Source organism: Dermochelys coriacea, chromosome 10 (genome assembly GCF_009764565.3).
Source record: "Dermochelys coriacea isolate rDerCor1 chromosome 10, rDerCor1.pri.v4, whole genome shotgun sequence".
NCBI classification, from domain to species: Eukaryota; Metazoa; Chordata; order Testudines; family Dermochelyidae; genus Dermochelys; species Dermochelys coriacea.
The window spans coordinates 77,801,474-77,824,736 of NC_050077.1; the positions used below are offsets into that span (position 1 = coordinate 77,801,474).

General features: G+C 42.3%; 1 protein-coding gene across 2 annotated transcripts in view; it reads right to left on the reverse strand.

The window, feature by feature from the left end:
• The window catches only part of ADAMTS17 (ADAM metallopeptidase with thrombospondin type 1 motif 17), a 255,112-nt gene that overhangs the window by 201,833 nt on the left and 30,016 nt on the right, over nt 1-23,263 (reverse strand). For both annotated transcript variants that reach the window (XM_038420717.2, XM_038420716.2), the window contains exons 4-6: nt 17,446-17,618; nt 3,745-3,828; nt 3,195-3,352 (exon numbers count right to left, since the gene is read on the reverse strand). In XM_038420717.2, coding sequence (XP_038276645.1) covers nt 3,195-3,352; nt 3,745-3,828; nt 17,446-17,618 — 415 coding nt within the window. The remainder of the gene's footprint in view (nt 1-3,194; nt 3,353-3,744; nt 3,829-17,445; nt 17,619-23,263) is intronic.

The window sequence follows — 23,263 nt, forward strand, 5'->3', positions numbered from 1 at the left end:
TGCCGCCAGCGGCTGGGAGCTGTGAGGGCCCCCGACCTGCAGCCGCTGAGTAGCTCTGGGGTCCTTCTGCCATTGCCACTGCTGGCTGGGAGCTGCAGTGGGTCCCCAACTGCTTGCGGCGACTGAGCTGCTGCAGGGGGACCCCTGCCAGCAGCGGCAGCTGGGCAGCTCAGGAGTCACCAGTGGCGCCGGCAGCCGGTCAGTTGCGGGGGTCCCGCCGCCCATAGCTATCCCCCATTGCCCATGGAAGCTGAGCTGCTGTGGGGCCCCCAATGTCACGGAGGTAGCACAAATTCCGTGATTTCCACAACCTCCATGACATAATCTTAGCCTTACTAATAGCTATTTATGGACCTATCCTCCAGGAACATATCCAATTCTTTTTGGAACTCAGTTATACTTTGGGCCTTCACAGCATCCCCTGGCAACGAGTTCCACAGGTTGACAGTACTTCCTTTTATTTATTTTAAACCTGTTGCCTATTCATTTCATCGGGTGACCCCTGGTTCTTGTGTAAGGCTGCCTTTGTTTGTAAGTGGCCACCCACCATTCCATCGGAGGGATTTTCCTCTCTACGGAGCACGTCCTATTAAGTACAAATGGGGAAAACACTTATTTTCTGCTTCATCGGGCAAAGGTAAATTCCCAGAAGCAAAACGTTCATGGCTCCTTTTCGTGAACACAGGCAGCAAGCTGGAACCAGAGTTCTCTTTGGAGGTTGACCCTAAAGATTCCGAGTTCTCAAGCAACTGTAGCTGCTGAAAATCCAGCTTCTGCTTTTTCTGGCTAAGGTATTTCTGCTGGACATGCTGTTGCTTCAATATCCACCATGGCTGGTCCATCTGTACAGTCTGGTGAGGATCCAGGGACACACACACATACTTCTAAAGCCAAGAGAACAACACCTAGTTTCCTTGCTACACAATTAAGAACTGCCGGACCAGAGGCCTTCCAAGCAACACAGCATCCTTTATGTTGCAGGAACAGGAATGGGTTAGAACTACAGGAATGGGAAAACACTGCAATTACATGCTGCTGGCCTATTGTACTGGATAGATGTGGTTCTTCTGAAGAAAACCAGTGGTCCTGTGCCCAATTTTCCTCCTCACAAAATTAGCTGCTCAAGTTTATTATTCAAACTAGTGGCAGTTGTAGCTTTCCAGCTATTGTTACAAAACCTTCCAAATCCATTTAGCCCAGAGAGCATCCCTACAATTTTCTTCAAATGACTGACTCCAACTCGTTTAGCATGACACCAAGCATTTAATTTCATAAGCTGCAGAGGGCATAGATGAAATGCTCCGCTTCTCCCTACCAATGCCTAAAACCACATCAGAGTGATTTGCATGCCTCACCGTGTCACACAGGATCAAAAGATTCGTGCTGGAAATTAGCACAACTGGATGCACAGATGAGAGTTAAAAAAATATCGTATGTATTTATTTAGGCCCTGATCCAATCAAGCACATGTTTAACTATAAGCAGGATGTGTATTACTTCCATTGACTTCAAAGAGACTACTCACCCTGCTTAAAAAGTTAGGCATATATTTAGGTGCTTTACTGGATCAAGGCCTGAGTGACTGCACTGAATACAGAGCAGATGGGGGATCCTGCACCAACTCCAGATGAAACTGTACAATCATACACAAAGGTGCATTTTGGGGAATTTAACTAGCCCGTTGCACTGGCACAGAAATCACTTACTGGATATTCTGTAGCCCACTTTTATTTAACAATCATTAGCATCTCATGATGACCATCATCAACATGTCTATAGAAACAAGAGAAAATGCTTTAAGGAAGGACTAAGTTTTCACCTTGTCAGCCATTCATGTTTTTTATACTATAGAATCCTGTTCATTTAGACACCCGGGGTGGCTATTCTCACACTGACAGCAGCCTATGCAATGAATGCTGTGCAGTCTAGCTCAAAAAAAATTCTCAACTGTGTTCAAACTGTGTAAGCAAATTTAAGGGGGAGGAAAATGGTTTTTTAAACAGCCCTTGTTAATAAATTCCCGGAAGCGCAGACAGAGAAGAAGAGGAGAAACCATTTATATAAATGTCTGGGAAACACATGAAATAAAATTCTGTGCTGAATAAGACAACAACAACGATGCTCCTTGAGTTTAATCTTGAGCAGTTCTGGCTTTTAACCCTAACTTTGCTACTCTGCATCAAACAACTAGAACTTAGAACTACAGACTACTTAATCTCTTGGCACTCACCAAATGCATCCCTTTTATGAGAATTTACTAACTTGATTTATTAGCTGTCATTGCCTTTCACTGTCATTAGGCTAAATCAGTTCCATGAGAGCTATTGCTATTAAGTGGCCACCCTTATATATGGACCTTGGTGAAGTATCTCTGCATATATCTGGATCCATGATGAACAAAGATACAGGAAGACTTTCTCCAAGCAAATGCATTATGGTGCATTGAAGTAAGGTGTTGGGAAATAGGGAAATCATTTCCAAAGAGTATCAATACTATTGTACCTATACAGAACAGGAAGAGCCTCGATTTTTTTTTGTCGTAAATCGTTGCTTTCTATTGACATTCAAAATCCTTCTTCCCGACAGATACTTTAATTTAAAATCACAACTTCAGTCTTCTTAAAAAATAGAAGATGTGAAACATTTTTTCTCTTCACATTATAGACAGAAAAAAAAGTAAAAGTATGGATAATAATGCTGGGTATAGCAGTATTCTGTCCTATAGGTCAATATGGGTAACATCCCTTGGACTTGAACTTTACACTGGCATGGTGTATTTGATCACTATATAGAGCCACAAAAGGGTGACCCTGGACAGTCTGTGCTATGCACCAATGGAGAGAGCAAGTTCTAACGGTGGTTTAGTGCCATGGTGGATCAAGTAGATAAGTGCTGGTTCTAAATGGAATACCCACAAACTGCCACTTTTATTGTTGTTGAGTTGTGTAGAGAAAGCAAGGACTAACAGGTAGTCCAGTAGCATTCAAAAAAGGAGAGACCTTTCACTGCCACTGAAAGAATTACATTTTTTTAAAAATCAAGACAAATCACTCCATTCTGTTCCTTATTATCCACACAACCCAAACTAGCATGAATGAGGGACAAACATCAGCAACAGTGGGAAATGGCTGCTGGAATTACTTGCTGATCAGATGGCCCATATAAACAGGATGAGAAAACCACTTCCACTGTACCTGGTAACAAAGACAGCAGCATCCACAGGAGGGGTATCATCTCTTGCACCAGGAACCTGATTATTGCCAAGATACTTTGCTCCACCATACTCTTCATTTTGCCAGTGACAGAAACTCTCCAAAGACCTCTCTCCATGGTGCCCAATGGACAGTTTTGCCTTAAGAAAAGAAAAAGGAATTCAAAGAAACAAAGACTGGTCAAACTAGGGGATACATATGTCTATGTAGCATCAACTCATTAAGTGACAAACATACAATTCAAAGTTATACTTGTGAAGGTTATATGTACGTCATCACGGCCTTAGCCTGGGCCTGAAATTCAGCACCAAAGCACTGATCTCTACCACTTCACCTGAAGAGCTAATGCCATCAGCTGGTAACAGTAGCAAGCTTCTTTGGGAGTAGTAGGCCCAAAGGGTTTATAGGATTGGGAACTGTGTTTTTGATTCCCTAACCATGTTATTAAATCTTTAAAACAGCTATTCCCCAGCCTAACTTGTGATTTTAAAGTAAGACCACAGTGGCGGTATAAAAGTTTTGAAGAACTTACAGGACGGTTTCGAAGGAGGACTAGCTTGGTCACTCGAATGCTGACTTTAATTCCGAGGCTCTGGTGTTGAAACATATTGTACACCTGTCAAAACGCAACAAACAACGTGTCAGAACATCAAAAAGAAAAAAAAAGTTAACTAGAAGCAGATGAGGAACTAACCATGACCAAAAAGGTCGTCCCCCCTGCACTAAAAAAAAAAAAAAAGTTGGCTCAATCCAAAAACAAATGTATTGCATTATTCAACAAAAATACAGAATTATAAAAGGTATAAGGTGGTGCCATTTTAGCCCAGATTATATGGTAGATAGGAGAAACTACAAGTCTCAAACAAATAAAGTGTATTTTCCCCAAGGCACATAATTTGGCTTCACCACACCGAACAATTTTTCACACACCCCCTCCAGCAAGGTTTATCATCCAGGGCAGATCCACCCAATAAAACAGACAAGTCCTTTTAACACACACACACACACACACACACACACACCCTCTCTAGTAGCAATATGCTCTAACAAGGGAAGCCAAGGGAAAAGATCTGCTGGAGAATGGAGGAAAGGAAATATATTTCTAAGGAACATTAAATAGAAACTAGAGATCTCAGAAACACAAACACATGTTAAAAAATGGTAGCTAATACAGACTTCCAGCATTTAAAACGTCAGTGATATCTGAATGCAAAAATGAAATAATGGTGTGTTTTAGACTTCAGGAAATAGAATGGAAAAGCAATTTCCCTGTGTTGTTTTCATATCTTATATAAGAAAATAGTAATAAGTCAGCATATAATGACACAAGCCTCAGGAAATACAAAAATAGTGCTGGAAACTACCTTACTGCTATCTGCAGATTTCACATTCCTGCTCAGATAGTTCACCTCATTTATAGGTTAGAACACAGAACTCTAATTGATCCCAGAATTACATTCCACCCATTTCTCTGGGTACAACTGCTTTGCCTAGACCACATAAAAAAAAAAAAAGGTGTGAGCGGGGAAAAAAAGTATTTTAAACTTTTTATAATTTTGGGACAAATGCCACACTCCCTATTCAGGCAAAAAAATCAAACCACAGAAGAGACTTTTCTGAACAACGATGACAGGATCAGGCCCTGTTTGTTACCCGGATCTCATCTGGTTGTAAATGTTATTCAGGCTACATACAGAGAGATGGAGATGGGATCGTTTTTTCTTCCTACAGTGAAGCCACTACATGAACATATTTTGGGGGATCACGTTTTCAAAACCCTAAACTTTCCCTAATCATGAAAACATTCAAGTATGCACTTAATTTTATGCACATTCTTAAGTGCTTTCCTGAATAGGGAGGGATTTCAAATGGTATTTAAGTCAAGTGGTTTCTCAATCCGGGCCCAGACTGGGAGCCAGCAGCTCCAGAGTTCTAATCCCCATTCAGCCCTCTACCCATGTGAAGAATTGCTGGTACTACTTACCTACCTTACAAAAGTGTTGGACAATCTCTTAGGCCTGGTCTAAATGAACCCTTATTTCATGGAAAGCTGGGGAGTAAATCTACTTCGCATTAGCCTGCTACAGACTAGCTGGCCATGGGGACCAAGGTGCCATGCACTAGCAGTTCCCTAGTGCACGCTGATCTACCCCCATTTCAAAGCACACCTGGGAACTTTCACTGCACAGCACCGGAGTCCACAGGGAGGCTTAGTGCAAAGCTGGGTAGATTTATTTCCTAGCTTAACGTGAAGTAAGTGTTCATTTAGACAAGCCCTTAAGTTTGAAAATGTAAAACATTCTGTTTATAGTATTAACATCCTTATTGTTAAATGAACTAAGGAATGAAGCCAGTGCTCCATCCACAGAGTGGGCAAATTTATGCCCCAATCTGGCCAACTGGCTCAGCATGGGTGGACCCTGGCGCCTGCATGGAGCCCCACGTACTTCAAGGGGGCTCTTCGTGTGCAAGGGATTTGCCTGCGTGGAGCCAGTTGCCTGGGGCCTAGCAAACTATTCTGGGATTCATCAAGCTACTCTGAAACCGTGACTCCCATTCCCCTCCAAGATGTCTGGATTTTTTTTTCCCCAGTCAGCAGTTTCAAATGTACCCCGGCTTGCCCTGAAATTTCAGCAGGTGGATCTCTACCCTCTGTGTCACAATTAAAACAAATCATTTTGCAGTTGCTTTATCTGTATTTTTAAAATACATCTATAGATGTCCAATTAAAAAGATAAACTGTGCTGCATATAAGAGTAAGAGCATCCTCCTTCTTTCCCCCTCCAAAAAAACCAAACAATCTGGCGCAAGTGGTCGCCCTATCTAGACACTGTCAAAGTGCCCAGCCACCAGGTTATCTCGGTTACAGAGACTTTATAATTGGATTTCCTTTCTACTTCTGCTCGCTTCCACCACCCTCAGTCTCTCTTAAGCACATTGAAAATCCATCAACTTTGGAGTCCAAAAATCAAAATTCTGAACCTAGGAGGTCCAAGTGGATTAAAAATTAAGCAAAAAGTTCCAGTGTGGTCATGCTAATTCCCTCTCACTGTAATTAATGTCTTACAACGTGTGGATTTAACGTACTGGAACTTGCCCAATGCCATTGCATATTATGCGAACGCGCTCTAATAATGTGGCTCGTACTTGCAAAACAAGACAAGGTGCACCTTGGCAGCAGGAAGTATTGTTTCTAACATTCCAGCACTGACAGTTTGCCTTGTTTTGTAGGCACTGTGGTCATAGCCACTGTGTTCAGACTGGTATGCTGGTTCCACTGGTATGCTGACTTCAATGCCACATCATAAGTTTATTAATGGGATTATATGACAGGGTAACCTGCAACAGCAGGTGGCTGAAAATGATGACCCAGGTAGTCCCTTGCGACATTATGTTCCAATCTCCAAGTAGATAGACGGTTGCCATCAAAAGGCTGGAGAGCACGGAAGCTGGGGGTCATGCATTGTAGTAAATAATTATTAATGATGTTTGAAGCACATTTCTCAAAAAAAATCCCTCACAGTTGCCAGAGGAACAGTAATACCAAATACTCCTCATTTCAAAGAAATCCCTCTTATTGTTCCTCAGGGTTTAAACAGGGGTAGTAAACTCTGCCTACGACACGGGCACTATGACTTATAGAACTGCAGTACACTATAGAAAACATCACATTTAAAAATGTCGATATTCTCTCATTAGAGAAGTTCGAAAGTGGGGAGAGAGCACCTCCAGATGTCTTCCTCATTTGTTGTCCTTTGCCTCCTTCCATTGTTAGGAAAAGGCCATGAGCAGAAGGCAGAAGGTGAAGTCTCGTTTATCCATGAAGGTCTTTAGCTAGGAAAGGGAGCAGTTCAAAACTGCCAACAAGTAAACTCTCCCGTCAAAAACGCTCTAACACCCATGGGCAAGTTCACAGGAAAACTGAACTCTGACTTGGCACTGCAGGGAGCACCATCATTAACTAGTAAAAAAATAGTGCTTAAAAGAGAGAGAGGCAGTTCATACCAGACGCAGAAAGGCACAGTCCCTGACCAAAAGAGTTTACAATCTAAATCAGATTATATCTGCATTGGGACCATAGGACATTAAAAGGGAGTGATTCTGGGCACTGGATATTTTCTGTCTGCCTTCTTCTGAGCAGCCTGGCAATTCCAAACTTTTCACCAGCCAAATGAGTACTGCGTGGATATGTGCAGCTACCAGCTACACTTCCTTTGGGAAGTTCTAGCTGTAGAAACTCAAATAAGATCAGTCCTTATACTATTAATCACACTCTGACTCCAAAAAAAAAAAAAAAAAAAATCAAAAGCTCAGACCTGTGGATGGCTTTCTACTTTCTGCAGTGCTCACAGAGACACAAGGTGTCTATAGCCTCCTCCATTTCTTCAAAATGTTCTTCTGCCAAAGTCAATACAGTTCCTCTTACAACGTCTTCTCTAGCCACAGCTGTTCCTGAGCACCATAGCAGTACGTGTGAGTTTAGACATCACCTATGCCATGGCTCACATCAAAGGTCCCAGTGCACCAAACTACATGAAGGACATCAATTCAGTTATGCGTGCTGTTATGGATGTAACTCTCAGGACACGTAATATCAGCCAGTGTATCTTGGATCTCAGAGCACTCAGTGCAAAAGTAAAATCTACGATTTAATTTGAGGAAGCCCCTCATCTCCTTAGCCTAGGTGGAAAAGCATGCCTGCTTCAAACAAGGTATCTAGCTCAGCTGAAGTTTGCCAGCATGAAGGTGAAGCGATGATGGATTTCACTGGGTGACATCACTGCAGTATCAGGACTGGAGTCAAGCACTGAAGGAGTTCTACACCATGCATGGAAACTCCCTCCACATGCTCCTTCAGTTCAGTTTTTTTAGGGTAACATGGAATGCTAGGAAGATGTTTGAATGTTGCTGGCAGACTGATTTCCAATGAGAGTAATCTGGTGAGGAGTCCATTGAAGGACCACATATACCCAGTTACTCAACCCAGAAGTATTACAAATGGGTCTCATGATGGTGAGCTGGATTATCAGGATTCAGGAGCAGTTAGAAAATATTTCACTTGGGCTTCTTTGCCTTAAGGCAACATCCTAAAATACATAGTGCACCCAGTGGACATGGCACAACCAAGTAATGTTCTGTGATGGAGACCCTGTCATTGCACTTAGGGCAACATTTGAAGCTGCTGGACTGTTTGCTGCTCCTCCAAAACTTTCTTTAAAGTGCACACACTGGTAAAAAAAAAAAATTCTCAACAGCACTAAGAACTATGGATAGATCTATCCTCTATAAAGAAAACCAACCCTAGCTAAAACACAGTAAGGACCTGTCCCAAATCACAGGCCAGAAGGGACCACAGCGGGAGTCACACCTGGCCCTAAATGAGGTTGCTGTGACATGTAGTACCAATTTCCTTGGCATACTTTGGGTAGCCAATCCAAGATGCTTTATGATGAGTTAAATATAGGTACTCTACAGTGACCAAGTTGGCCTATGAGGTAGCCAACATGTAGCCAACTTGGGCAAGTTAACCCATGTCCCCAAGTAAAGAATCCCATGGAATCCAAGTTTCGGTTTAAAATAAAATAATTAAAGTATCTAGGCCTTCCCTATGGCAAGCATCACCTCTGCCTTTTTCACCCAGCCTTGAGGGAACCACCATTAAACAGCAGCAGCAAAGATGTTAACTCACTGTGTCTGACTGGCCATAGGCACAACAGGACCCAAGAGCTCTAAGTGAGAGGGTGGAGATCATTACAGTTGGGATATTGGGTTTCCCAGAGTGGAGATTCCCCGAGTTTTCTCAGGGTGAGGACCACATGTGTTAACACAGAGACTGACTCATGGCAACCTCCCTTCCCATTTGCGAAAACCCAGACCACCCTCCCTCCCACTTGCGACTGCCTCCCACCCCCGAAACCACTTCATCCATTCCTGGCCTGGAAAAGTAAGAACATTTCCTGTATTTTTAGTGTCTTTTAATAAAATCAGGCAGTTTGGAACAAGGAGAGCTGACACCATGTAACCTGCCAGCTTTCTGCAGACCACCAGCAACTGTTCCATGGACCAAAGTTTAAGAACCACCATTCTAGGCTTTAACCATATAATTTCTGTCTCCAATTACAGAACTGCAAATACAGGGAGCGGGGGGCACAGGAAGACATGGTTACAGCAGCAGGGAGGGTTCTCAATCAATGCCTTGATGGTAAGTGATGAGAAGAGACCACAGGGCTGACTAAAGGTCATGCCCATCCTCTGGCCCTGCTAATGATGCCCCCTTTAGAGGGAGAACAAGTGACCAATCTGCTCTTTGCACTCTCTTGACTTACACTCTGTGAGGAGTCATCAAAAGCACATAGGGAAGGGGGACAGTAAAGGGGGAAGCAGGTATGGAAACAAAGGAGGAACAGAGGAAAAGGAAGAGAGGAACAAAAGAATGAGACCTATGTCTCAAAGAAGTTGCTCCTTAAAGCAAATTACCTATTCAGAGCTTTGCTGCAACATTCCCCCCACCCTCCTTACATATCAGCAACACTTCAAGGCTGGACCCTCAATCAGAGAATCATGTCTCTCTCTCTCTCTCTCCAATGAGTCTCGTTTGCATCTAGTTCAGATGGTGAACTACCTGGGGCAAGAAGCATGGCTCCTCCTTTGTGACTTGTTCAACACCTGTCTCACTTTCTCCGTATTTCTTTGAAGGTAACATGAATGTCACATGGAGTAAACGCCTGTTTGGACCAATTTGTCCTGGCATGCCCTCTCGTGCACAGAACACAGCCCAGACAGGCTGAACTTAGACTGAGAGGAACCAAACTCCACCAGAGCTCCCCTGGCTGGAGGTGCAGGGATAGAGGAGCGTGCACGCATGCATGAGATCGTTTGTTGTAGGTTCTGAACTTTATGAAGCCCAAGGATGGGTCGTGTGGTTTTTTTAAAGCCCTGCACGCAAACAGCAGTCCTGCATACCCTTGGCTATCAGACCACATTTATGAGTGAGAGTGTTAGCCAGGTTACCAAGGTTTTCTCTTCCTTGTTTTGAAAAGTACCATGGGATCTCTTAACTCCCACCTAAAACTGAGCTTACAAACTACACTATAAAACATTTAAAAAAAAAGAGAGAGAGATTCAACACTTTGCAAGGATGACTTGACGTAAAGCTTTCTCAGAGATGTGGGAGGATGTTCTTCCAGCCATCAGGGAAAAGGAACCTACAGACGACGGTGATGTATTTATACTCATTCCCTTCATGTCCCCAGCCCCCACCCCCAGGCTCTAGATTGTGACCTTAAGGACATAAAAAGAAAAGATGCATCAATCGAAATGCATCCAATGAAGTGAGCTGTAGCTCACGAAAGCTTATGCTCTAATAAATTTGTTAGTCTCTAAGGTGCCACAAGTACTCCTTTTCTTTTTGCGCATACAGACTAACACGGCTGCTACTCTGAAACCTTAAGGACATGTGCAAGGTAGTCGAGTAGCCATGAGAACTCCTGAGTCTGCATATTCCAGCTAAAGGGCACAAAGATAGAGATCTGCATTTATGGTCTGTATCTCTGAAGAAACAATGTATAGTATTTTATATGATTTTACGACTGCAAACGCATCTCAAAGGGAAATGCCAGAATAAACTGTGCACTTCAGAGTGCAAAAGAATGCTACAGAGAGTAAACCAGTTTTATTCCTAAAGGCCAACATAAAAACTTCTCCTCTTAATAACATTCAAGGAATCATTAACTTCATGTTACTGCTTGTTGCTTCAAGAGGCTTTTACGTTAATCAAATGGCTTAGCAACAGCTGCAGGAGAATTAAGTATACACACTACAATACTTATCCAGGCTGTTTTCTGCCTCAAAGAGGGGCAAGTTCAAAACCAAACTGCAGTCAACATTCTATCTAAATCCAAACATGCACTTTCATTTTTTAATCTAAGTATGTCTTCAGGTTTACGAAACCAGAAGATTACAGAACAAAAGTGCCTATTTAAATTATCATGCTATGGTTTTGGAACCCCTGACAGCTCTCTGCCCACTGAGCGAGAAATGCTTACAGAATCAGTTTGAATTGTTTGCTTTTACAGTAAGTTCTGGAAAATTGTCAGAAGCCATCAGAACAGTGTTACTAGTTGAATAAAGTTACAGCTTCCAATTTTAGGTTTTAACTAATACATATCAACAAGATACCCCCAATACAAAAAAAATAAATAAATCCGCATTTATCCAATAAACAGCGGAAAAACATGAGAAATGGTTACTTGTATCGAAGGGTTTGTCTATATGGAGCAGTAATGCAGGCTATGGGGGTGTGATTTCTAAATTGCACTAAAATGTTGTGTATTAATTGGTCTGTGAAGACCCTGCTAGTGTGCACTAACAGTTCCCTAGTGTGCTTTAATGTAGTGCTGTTTCTAACATTATATACTGCTCTAATGAGTAATATATTATATGAATTACTCATTACTATATATATATATATATATATATATATATATATAGAGAGAGAGAGAGAGAGAGAGAGAGAGAGAGAAACCCCCCAAAAACCCCAATTTTGATCATTGACATAAAACTCAAAAGCTGCTAAAAATAAAAAAACTCCCAAAAATGAAATTAATAAACCCCCAAAACCAGACACCCTACGTATGGTCCTTCCTCAAAGCTCAGAGCACTGCTGTTACTATTGACAACTTAGCCTCGTATTTTCAAGAGCAATTTATTTTGAACAGATGAAGAGGGAAATAATAAAAACAAGAAAGAAAAAAAGAGGGGGAAATCTTTATGAGAAAGCAATGTTTCATCTCCTCAACAGGCTGCATCTGACCTGCCTGCAAAATGGCCACTGCTGTAAGCAGACTCCTAGAAACCTAGAGGAGTAGTAACAAGAAAACAAAATCAGAGTCTCATAGCTACAGAAACAGACATGAAACTGAATCTAGAGGGAACTTTTTTTATGAAGCGAGTACGACACAGCACTTTACAAGTCCACAGATAAATCTACAAACAAGCAAAGGATCTAAGGAGCTTCCACACTAATGGAGAAACATGCAAGATCAGATTAAACAAAAATGGGAGCAGATAGTGATGGACTGGCTGCACGGATGAGCTAAAGAAGTGCATTTTAAAGTGGGGATTTGAAGAAAAAGGCAGGACACTTGGCTTTTGGGAAGACAGAGCATAGCGAGTGCACAAAAGAAGGTGTGAAGCTGAGAGTGGAAGAGGGAGACATGGCAGTTAAGTCAGAGAATGCAAAGGGGAAAACAGGAGGCAATAAGAGCAGAAATGCAGCATAGTGCAAAGTCTTGAGGCCAAGGGGCTATAATTTGATATGGAAAAGGAAGAAACCAGTGAAAAGATTCAAGCAGATGAGCATTAGCAAAGGAAGATAAACGTAGCATCAGCAATCTTGATAACAACAGAGGTGGAGGTGGCAAGGGGACATTTTTTAGGAAGATCACATATAGGCAGAAACATGGGTCTTTATATTGTCAGTCACTAATGAAATGGGTCAGTTAAATCCTAATAGTTTAAGTCTTTCTAGGATTGGCTTGCTGGGGAACCTCAGGTTTTCCCCTCTTACAATTCTGCTGACATTTTCATGTATCCATGTCCCCTACACCATCCAATTTTGAAAATTCATTATATACTTCAGGGCTGCATGTTTAGATGGTGGAATCCAACACCTACTTTATTGACTGGCTCATTTTTTAACCCTATCATGAAGCAATTTGGACTCTCCTATTGGTGAGGAAGATGCTGCCATACCTTTTGAGAAAATAAAGAAAGAGTTCATTACAAGAGCAGCAACTTAAAAAACTTAACGCAAAAGTCTGGAGCTACATTGGCTCCTAGTGATGTATTAAGAGAGCACCTTGAATGGTGTGACACAGCTCTGTCCTTGCCTCTATGGGTCCTGCGTTTCCTGGCAGATTTCACTAGCCTCAGAGGCTCACTGTGACTCTGCACGTAACCCTTCTCTCTCTAGAGACAAGGGTCACAGTCTACTGAGCCATTTTCATCATAAGCCAGTGAGGGAGGTGAGGAGAAGTTATCCTTCCTTGCACAGTCTCTGTTGTCTCCCAGTTTCAGTGATTAATCAGGGGGCAGAGGTGGGGGGGGGAGCCCAGGCCCACCCTCTACTCCAGGCTCCAGCCCAGGGACCCTAATAGTATCAGTTATGGTAGCTGACCTTTTAGAAACATGACATGTACAATTCCCTGGGCTACTTCCCCCCCAGCAGCCCTCACTTCCTCAAGCTCCACTTCACCCTTACCTCAGGGCCTCCTTCCTTGTGCGTGATATGGTGTGTACTACTCAGCCTCTCCAACCGCGCAACTTCTTCCCACAGCTCCTGACATGCACACCCACCTGACTAACTGGGAGGCTTTTAACTAGTTTCAGCCAGCCCCCCGATTGGCTTCAGGTGTCCCAATCAACCTAGCCTTCTCCCTGCCTTCTGGAAAGTTCTTAATTAGCCCCAGGTGTCTTAATTGACCTGGAGCAGCTGCCATTTCACTTATCCTGGTACCAGGGATTTGTTTAGCCTGGAGCTAATATATCTGTCTCCCACTACTTTTCTATAGCCATCTGGTCTTGTCCCATCACAATGGAAAATCCTCCATGGTTTTGGAAAAGGCTGTTTTACAACTTCTACTTTTGATTTATTTAATAGACAAGCTTGTGCCTCTAGAACGGCATCTAGGAATAATAATAAAATAATAATAAATTTATTTATTATTATCCCTCATCTTTAAACAAATATATTGTCTGTTCAAAGTGCAGGATCAGAGAGTGCCATTAAAAACAGAGAATTTGCTGTACATCATCCAGAGTTTGTGTCATTGCAGAAGGGTTTTGCTTTCATAGTTTTTTTTTTTTTTTTTTTTTTTTTAAAAAGATTCTTATTTACCAGCTGGGGCAATAAAATAGTATTTTGTAATGCTGACTCTTTCCCCTAGAAACTCTTGTATCACAAATAGATATTAAATACTTTAAAGCAGATCACTTGATTTAAATAGAACATGCATTAATAAGTCCTTTTAATGCTTATTTTGGGGTTTGACAGTAAGCGTAATGGCTTACAGCGACAAGTTAAATTAATAACCCCTGACCAGTAATGTCCTATTTGCTCAAATAAAAGCTTCAATGCCAAAATTAACATTCTGGTTTCTTTTAGAGGCAGCTCATCATTCTGCAGTACAACTGAACCAGCAGTGTCTAGCTACTATGGGCAAATCCTATCCCCTGACCAATACCCAGAGAGACCAACAGGCCACAAAAGTGGGATACAGGGACCCTGAGCATTGCAGCCAATGAGCTGGGATCCATATGGGACATCTTCCATCCTATTTATCTAGGAAAATATCTGGCTTCCATTTTCCACAGAAACATGCCACAAAAACCCCTGTGAGGCCTGGCAGTGCTATTTTACAGATGGGGAACTGAGGCACATTGAGTCACTTAGTGACTCACCCAAGGTCACACAGGAAGTCAGCGGTAGACCCTGGAATTCAACCAGGATCCCAAGTGACCATCCAGTGCCTTAATCACATGACTGTTCTTTCATCTCTCTCTCTCTCTCTCTCTCCCTGAGATGACATTCTGGCCCCACTGAAGCTCATGGCAAACTCCCATTGACTACAGGGGAACCTGAATTTTACTTCTGTATTTTTAATAAATGAGATTCAAGCACGCTAATCCACCAGCCAATACCCTATGACCTGATATCACAAAGAGACACTGCTCTACGCCTCCACTCGGATAGAGGAAAAACCTCATGGAAATCATCTATGTACAACTCATTTATTTGGGATGTGTTGAGTGCTGGATGATAAAGAGAACATGATGATGCACAACCAGAATAATCACACCCAGGCAATGTAAAGTTATAGGTTTGCCTCAGACAAAAAGCAGCTTGAAAAACAGATCTGTTCAGAGAAACATATTTTCTACCCACCCATTGCAAAGCTTGTGGGAGGAATTCAGGGTAGGGGAGATATGGCATTGTGAAGAATAACTTTTCTGTGCTCCAAACTGAAGACATCCTGAAATGCAACAATGCCATTTCATAATGAAGGGATGGTAAAGAGAACAGATCTGTTGAAAGAGCGCGTTTTCTATGAACCAAGCCAAATAAATAGACACACAATGAAGCCTTGTTCAGTGAATATTCTCACAACATGCTAGAAGGTGAAATAATAATAAAAAAGAGTCAGCTTGTTAAAGGAATAGATCAGTTAAATTCCCTGGGGGCTCAACCAGCCAAAGATTTCATAACACAATGGGGCCCCATTGAATCAGCACCTGTTAAAGGAACAACAGACCTGTTTAGGAAAAGGCTATTGCTGTGCAGTGAGGTTATGCACTGAGATGTGCCTCATTCAGCTCTTCATTTGTTGGGTTAGGTTTTGTGGGTTACCGTCAAGATTTCGTTTTCATTTTTTCCTGCCAGTTTGGTGCTCAGGAGAGGTGACAGATTGACAGCCCAAGAGGATAAAGTCTTGTCTTTTAGCTACAGAGCTGAGACAGCACAAGCATGATGAGTGCAAGCTCCCATCACCCACTACTTCCTTGTTCATGTCTCCATCCTGATCTGGAAGGACCCCTGCCACCTGTGAGTGAGCAGTTCAGTGTCCACATCCATTCCACTGACTCTTGGAAACAGAACAGCACCAGCCGTGAGGAGGTCGCCAGACTTTTTGGTGGTAGAGGAGGAAGATAGTGTCATTTAAAAAAAAAAAATCAAATGTATGAGATAAAACGTGTCTCTAAAAGGCCAGATCCTTGACTCGTGTAGCTCCATTGCCTTCAACTGTACTATTCCAGTTTACCACTCCACTTTTCAAAAACAGATGCTCCATGGAAATCTTTAGGAACCCAGGAAGTGCCATGGCAGATTGGATCAGACATCTATCTATGGCCAGTACCAGACAAGTCAAAACATGGTAGAAAACCCCCATAATGGACAATTATGGAATAATCTGCCCCAAGTGGAAAATTCCATTTCCAGTTGGGTTATTTTTGTGTTTTTTCTTTATATAGGAGTCCAAGACCCAAATTTCCAAACTTCTCCATCATTAGGATCCTGGAATTTAACGAAATAGAGGCGAGCTACCCAGTTTAGTTCCAGAGTCAAACTCCCCAGAAGTCTGGATCTGGGATTTTGATTAAGGCTCCATCTCAAGTCCTCTTACCCCATTCCTCCTACTAAACAGACATTGGCATAGAAACAGCTTCTTAAAAACTCCCCTACTCCTTGTTTCAACAACTAAAGTCAGAAGCTTCCTTTTTAGACAACAAGGCAACAAGTTGCTGTGAAAAGGGACTAGGACTTCAGCTGGGGAAGTTGCCAGTAGTAAGACAACTCTGATGAAAGTATCTTTGCTAATGGTTTTAAGGAAAAATACCCTTAGCTATAAAGGATGAAGGAAGAGAAATGCACAATACATGATAAGCACAATGTTCTCACAAAAGAAAAGGGGGCAGAATTTTCCAAGCTCTTAAGGGAAAACATTTTCAGTGTGCACGTCAAAATGAGATCACTGAGCGGTGCCCAAGTGAGAGCATTCCAATACTTTTATCACAAGTAGAAAGTTATGTCACATCTCTGCCCAGCTGTACTTTGTGGGTGTTATATACATTTACATGCACAATTATGAGCAATTCAGCTTGATTTAAAAGGGTTTTTGCAAGTGACTCAGATGTGAAATTCACAGAGGAAAACAGATCGGGGTCCCGAAGCTGAAAATACAAACAAGACAACTTGTAATCACCACAGACCCACCCAGGAACCAGTGAATTATCCCAGTTACTGTTTAGAAAACAAAAGCACTTGGGGAAGCAATATTTGAACACCTTACAAATCTGTGTGAGAACACAGCTGTTGAGAAGACAGTTATTAGATACCATGGATGGAGACCCCAGACTTCGGAGCAGAGAACGAGGTTTCCCTGTAAGAGAACAGTTCAACCAGAACTAGGATCTCAAACCAGTTTGATTTCCATAGGGCCAAGGAGGTTCAGATCTGAATCTTCAGATTCACAATCACCCCTACAGCTTAGACCAGATCTAAATACAGAAAAGGGGATGTTTTCCTAGACCTAGCTCAGATACTGTCAAAAGTTCACCAGTGACAAATTCAAACTGGAGATCTGGTTCAGCCATCAGCCTCAAATGGAACTCCACCCTCAGCACATTGTAGATCAGAACACTTGAGTCATTCTCCAAGAATGAAGTGAATACGTACCATGTTCATAACTGTGAGGATGAACCTTTGGGCTGCCTCAGCACCATGGTATTGCACCATATCAGCATCAGCCACTACCAGGGTTTCTACTGTGTACTCATTGGTGAGTCGGATGGCATTTCTTCGCTCTCTCCAGTCATTCGCTGGCTTCACCTTCTTTTGTCTCTTCTTTTCTAGAAAATAAAGTATATATTAAAGGCTCCTCTAGCTCTAGCAGGATGATCACAGTAACATATACTGTACTGTAGCTAAGACTTCCCTCCAAATTCAGCCTGCCATGACCTTTAATTAAATTAAGTTTCCATTATAGATACATGCATAACTGTGTGAGTGCATTTGTGTCAAACCATGAAAATCTATAAAAAAAAGAGAAGGGAAAAAAAGATGGATGTACTGTAAAAGAGTGAATTAAAAAGAAAAGCAGAAAGTAGAGAATAAGTTGCAGTTGAACCAGAAAAGGAATCACACTGTTGCAAGAACAACAGAAACTGAAAATCCTGCTACTAAACAAAAGCATTTGCAAATTTTAATGGAACAAAACGATAGTCATGGTAAGTCTGCTGAAGAAAGGTCACGTAGGCCAGATTCAGGATGGGGATAGTACTGTGGCAACATTAGACAAGTCTGAACTATGGAATGACTGCTGAATGACAATTTGGGGAATTTTCTCTGCCTTCTACCCTCTGAAGGTTTTGTTTTAGCCAAAGAACTTGTAAGAAATTCCTGTGGCTGGTATTACGATTGGTGCACTTTAAAAACGTGCATGACAGTAGATGTTATTTAGCAATTGGAGCAGTTTACCAAAAGATGTCATAGATTCTCCATCACTTGGAGTCATTTTTTCTTTTAGAAAAAAACATGAGTTGCCTGGCTAGAAATCATTGGGTGAAATCTATGGCCTGAAAATATGCATGAGGTTAGGCTACATCAACATAATGGTCCCTTTTGGCCTAAAATTCTATGGACCTACAAAAACCAGAACCGTTTTTAGGGAGTCCAGAAATGAAGCAATTGTCAGCTACTATATAAGGAAAAATAAATACTAGATGGTGTGAACTTAATCACTTCAGTGAGGAAATTAAAGCAAAGACCAAGTGACAAATATATTAATAAAAGTGAAGCGATGAAGTGAGCTGTAGCTCACGAAAGCTTATGCTCAAATAAATTTGTTAGTCTCTAAGGTGCCACAAGTACTCCTTTTCTTTTTGCGAATACAGACTAACACGGCTGCTACTCTGAAACCTGTCATTAATAAAACTGCCCCTTTCAAAGGTGAGAAAATGGAATACATTTCACAGCTCAGGGAGAGATGTGTAAAGCATCTGACGAATGAGTAAGGGGCAAGCTAGGCACAGATGTGACATTAAAACTATGCTCCGCGTTACAGTCAAAGTGGATTCAAGTTTTCAGTTGTAAAATGAAAAAAGCAAATCAGTATCTAGAACCAATTTATTCTGCAATACGTAAGATACCAAATCCCAGTATTCACTGAAAGTATTAGCACTTGTGCTTATCACTAAGGGTGAAAAATATCATAGTAAAGATTCTGGAACCCTTGCTTATGTGAGTACTTCCACTGAAATCATGGCGCTACTTGTGGAATATGGGCACAATCCATGGAGTAAAGTTCCCCCATCAGGGTGGAAGAATCTGCCCCTGCGTTCCCATATAAAGCAATGATATAGTACAGGTCCTATCTGACAATGTAGTGGACCTAATTTTGTTTCATGCTGCAAATAAATCAAAGAGCAAGGGCATTCTAAAAACCACACTACTTTGCTTTCCAAAGCAGAAAGTTTTACTGTTTAATTGTTAAAAGAAAAGGAGTACTTGTGGCACCTTAGAGACTAACAAATTTATTAGAGCATAAGCTTTCGTGAGCTACAGCTCACTTCATCGGATGCATTTGGTGGAAAACAAACCAAATTGTTTAATTGTTGAGAGAAACAGATTTCTTCTGAGCACCTTCTATTGTGGGACTTGTCTGGGAAAGCAACATTTTGCAATGTGAAGATCCCGGTTTACAATGTTTATTCTATTATGCTAGTTTTCCAGAGACTGTTTACTAGCTCTCTTACATAACTAAGGTTGAACTGCCCTACATTAACAGTCTGGTAAATATCCTAGCATCCAGATAGTCCATTTCCCCTCAATGAATCTGTTTTATTCAGGCGGCCAGATGCCAATGGTTGTTAAGCTTCCTCATGCCCACCTGAAACTGATACCAGCACTTCTGTTCATTCATACATTCATTCCATCTCGTCAATGCACACATTCACACATGTTCATCCCAGCCTCGCTCACAGTTGTCTGGCAGTCATTCCAGCACTGCTCTTCACAGGCTTTTGTCCCTTAGGCATCAACTGTCAGCACTTGGTGCATTTTTTTAAATTGAGAAAACAGCCATGGCGTTCCTTTTTTTTTTTTAAAACGCATTTTGGAAATACCCTGTTGCAGATAACAAGACAGACAGGAGCCTCTGTGTAAGCCAGAAGGGTTAATTACATCTCAAGGTGCCCACAAATAATGAGGATCTACACGCAGCCGGCTAGAAGGAAAACAAGCCCTTCGGGAGGTTTGTAGTACCAAAGACTGCATGGCAGTTACAGAAAATCATGAAGTCATTACAAAGCTGCCCACAGAGGAGGAGAGCTGTACATTCTTGAGTGCCTGTGAAACGAAATAAAATGGACTGACTGTGAATATTAGAAAGTAGGAGAGCTGAGCACACCTTCAACTTGCCAGCAATGAAAGGGAGATGACTTCACTCAACTTCAGTGAATAAGCTTGTGTGTTCTATCTGGCCATCCACAGAGTCACTCGCCCTGAGCTGCAGCACCTTAATGGTGATCACATAAATATGTATGCTGGGCTGCGGGAGATTCATTCCATTGAAAACATTTTCATGTGATAGCTGGCGTTTCTGAACCTCCTCCTGGTGAGTGGCATCTTACCGGAAAGCGACAGCATTTCAATAGAACTGAAGTCCTTGTAATTCCCTAATGAACTCAGGGACAGATTTTCCCTGTCTCAGGCTGTGTGAGGCTGATAGACACCAGTTAAAAATCTGGCCCTAAGCCTTTATAACACAAAGGAGCATATCTTATATCATTTTTCATTTTCCCCTTCTCAAATTAAAAACACTCATTTTGAAGTGTGTTATAAATATAATCACACAGCGGCGTGGGCCAGTGTCAAATGAAAGAACGTTTTTACACAGTTGCCATAAAATGCAGCAGAAGCCAATACATACTGCAGGAAGGATATGCAGTGCATTGGATTAGATTCATGCATTTTAAAGCCAAAAGGAATCATTATGATCACCTAGTCTGGTGGCCCGCATAGCACAGGGCCAGAGATCCTCACCCAGTAATTTCTGCATCAAGTGAACAGAAGGTTTCTGCAATAAAACTGGATTTAATACAACACTTGGAAATTCCTGCATGCTGATGCAATGAGCCAGTTATAAGCAACTTTGTGTTTCAGGGAATCACATAAGGTAAGAAAGATCTTTCTGGAGGTCTGTGGAATTAAACTTCCCAAACACAGAGCCGAGAAAATGAAGGCCTCATGTTTCACACAGTGCAAGACAGGGCATAGGAGATAAAGAATGAAATCCAGATCATCTATGTACACCTGGAAGCTACCTGTCTGGATAGCAGACACCTTTCAGCATAAATACAGTATGTGCGGGGGAATGCCTGACACTTAAAAAGGCACCACAGCTAATTAAAAAGGATCTGGGTAATGTCCACTAGCTTTCTTCTGCCCGGCCTTTGGAAAGGGTCAAACCTTTCTCTTGCCATTTTAGATTCTCTCTACGTCAATGTTTCCCCCTGAATCAGCAAGCCAATAGTAAAAGTTCTTTGCTTCATTGAGTAAGCTAAGATCTAATCTCCTCCTACTGCACTCCCTAAGCAAGTACACTTTTATATTACAGAGACAGAGAAAAGCCTCTTGATGAAGTACATCTCCAGAGTCACCTAGCTGGCACAGAAGGGCATAATTCCTTGCACCAGCCTTGACACTATGAGGAGGTGGGGATTTAGGAGAGAGTCTCTCTGTTGACCTTCCTCAAGGCTTCTGCTGTGGAGAAGCAGTTTCAAGTTGCACCAGTGGAGGCTGCTGAAGAGATGCTGAAACAGCACACGTGCTGGCCATGCCCCTTTCCAGCCAGTACCACCCACTTTTCCTGTCGCACTGGTCTCCTATGCTCTTTTCCCCACACACGTCTTGCAGATCTGAGCCAGAAATGTCAAAATATTGTATAGCAGCCAGGAAGGGAAAATGCAGAGCTGGCAGCCCTGTTGGGTCCCAAAGATTTTCAGACTACCCACTACAGCTGGTGGGAAGAAATCGTACAGCCTGGTTATGCAGGGCAATCCTCAGCATCCCCAGACAAGTGGAACAAATCTTGCATGGAGGGAGCTGGCACTCATCTCAGCTGGCATTCTGAGGTTCTTCGCATCCAATGCCCACTTGTTCTTTGCTGGTGACACAACTATGATGCGGCTTTTGTGGAATTTTTAAATGTTCCTTCAAGAGCTTTCCCCCACACTTTGCTATTATTAAAGCCCTTCCTTTTTTAGGTGGTCATTTTTGCCTCTTAACCCAAAGTGACTGCTATTAAATAGGGGCGGGACTGGACTTGAGTCAAGAAGTCTGAACATGGCAATGACTGAGCTGTGAAAAATGCCTAAGCAAAAGGACAATGAAGTCAGAGCACTCACGGTGTTCACTCCGCTTTCTCACTCTTGGTGGAAAAGAAGCCACTCCTGGGTCAAGGGAAAAGTACGCTTACTGCATTAGAGCACAACCTGGGCTCTTGGAGCGAGGCTGGTGTCCGGGGCGCATGCTAGAGTCACCTGTACTGCTGCCCATCTGTCCTTCAGCGGTAGGTTTATAAACTGGCTAGGGTTTGTAGATTCCACTTGCTGCTTTCTGGTACAAGGTTGTGAAACTGCAGCTGTGCAAAAATGTGACCAATGTGGAGGTGGGGGTGGGCAGTCCTGCAAACCTTTGGGAAGTCTCGATTTGCACAGAATAGACACTCCTCTCCCGGAAGTTCACTTGGGTTGGCCAACTTTAACAAGGTTTCCATCTACAACCTCAAACCCCTCATCACCTTTCCCTCCGCTCACCTTGAAACTCAGCTGACCTCACATAAGTTTGGGAATCTGGGCTCTTAAGCTCTTACACTCACCAAGAACTTCCAATGCAAAATATATTAGGGGAAACAGAGGAATCAATGTCAATCCACAAAGAGCTTTGATGCTCAATGGGCAACTTAGAGCGATACCCTAAATTAGGGTAAAGCTAAACAACATAAACTGCTTTGCTCGAAGTTCTCTTTGATCTGTATGATATTCATCGCTATACAAATGCCTTCTTCACCAGCTGTCTGAGGAAATTATATTAGCATTCCCAGACTCACACAGGGCCACAGCTCCAAACTGGACTCTCACCGGACGCCCCTGCTTCCACACATGCAATCACTTTTACCTGCATAACCGAGACAAGCCAGCATCTGTACATTGAACTGGGGCAGTTAGATGTACAACTACCCCATTTGAATGCTAACTGAGTACACAAACCAACTGTCATGGATACAAACAGCTTAAAAGTGGGGACAAAAGATTAGAGACCACGGCTGAAAATCCACCCACAAATTTCTGTGTCTTGTACCCAATATAACTGGGATAACTTAACAGAGGTATCAAACAAACAAAAAAACCCACTCTGAAACAGGCTAGAGCAGAGGAGTCTTGCCATCGTCCTATCTGAGGTATGAACCTTGAGTGGATGATCATTCCATGAG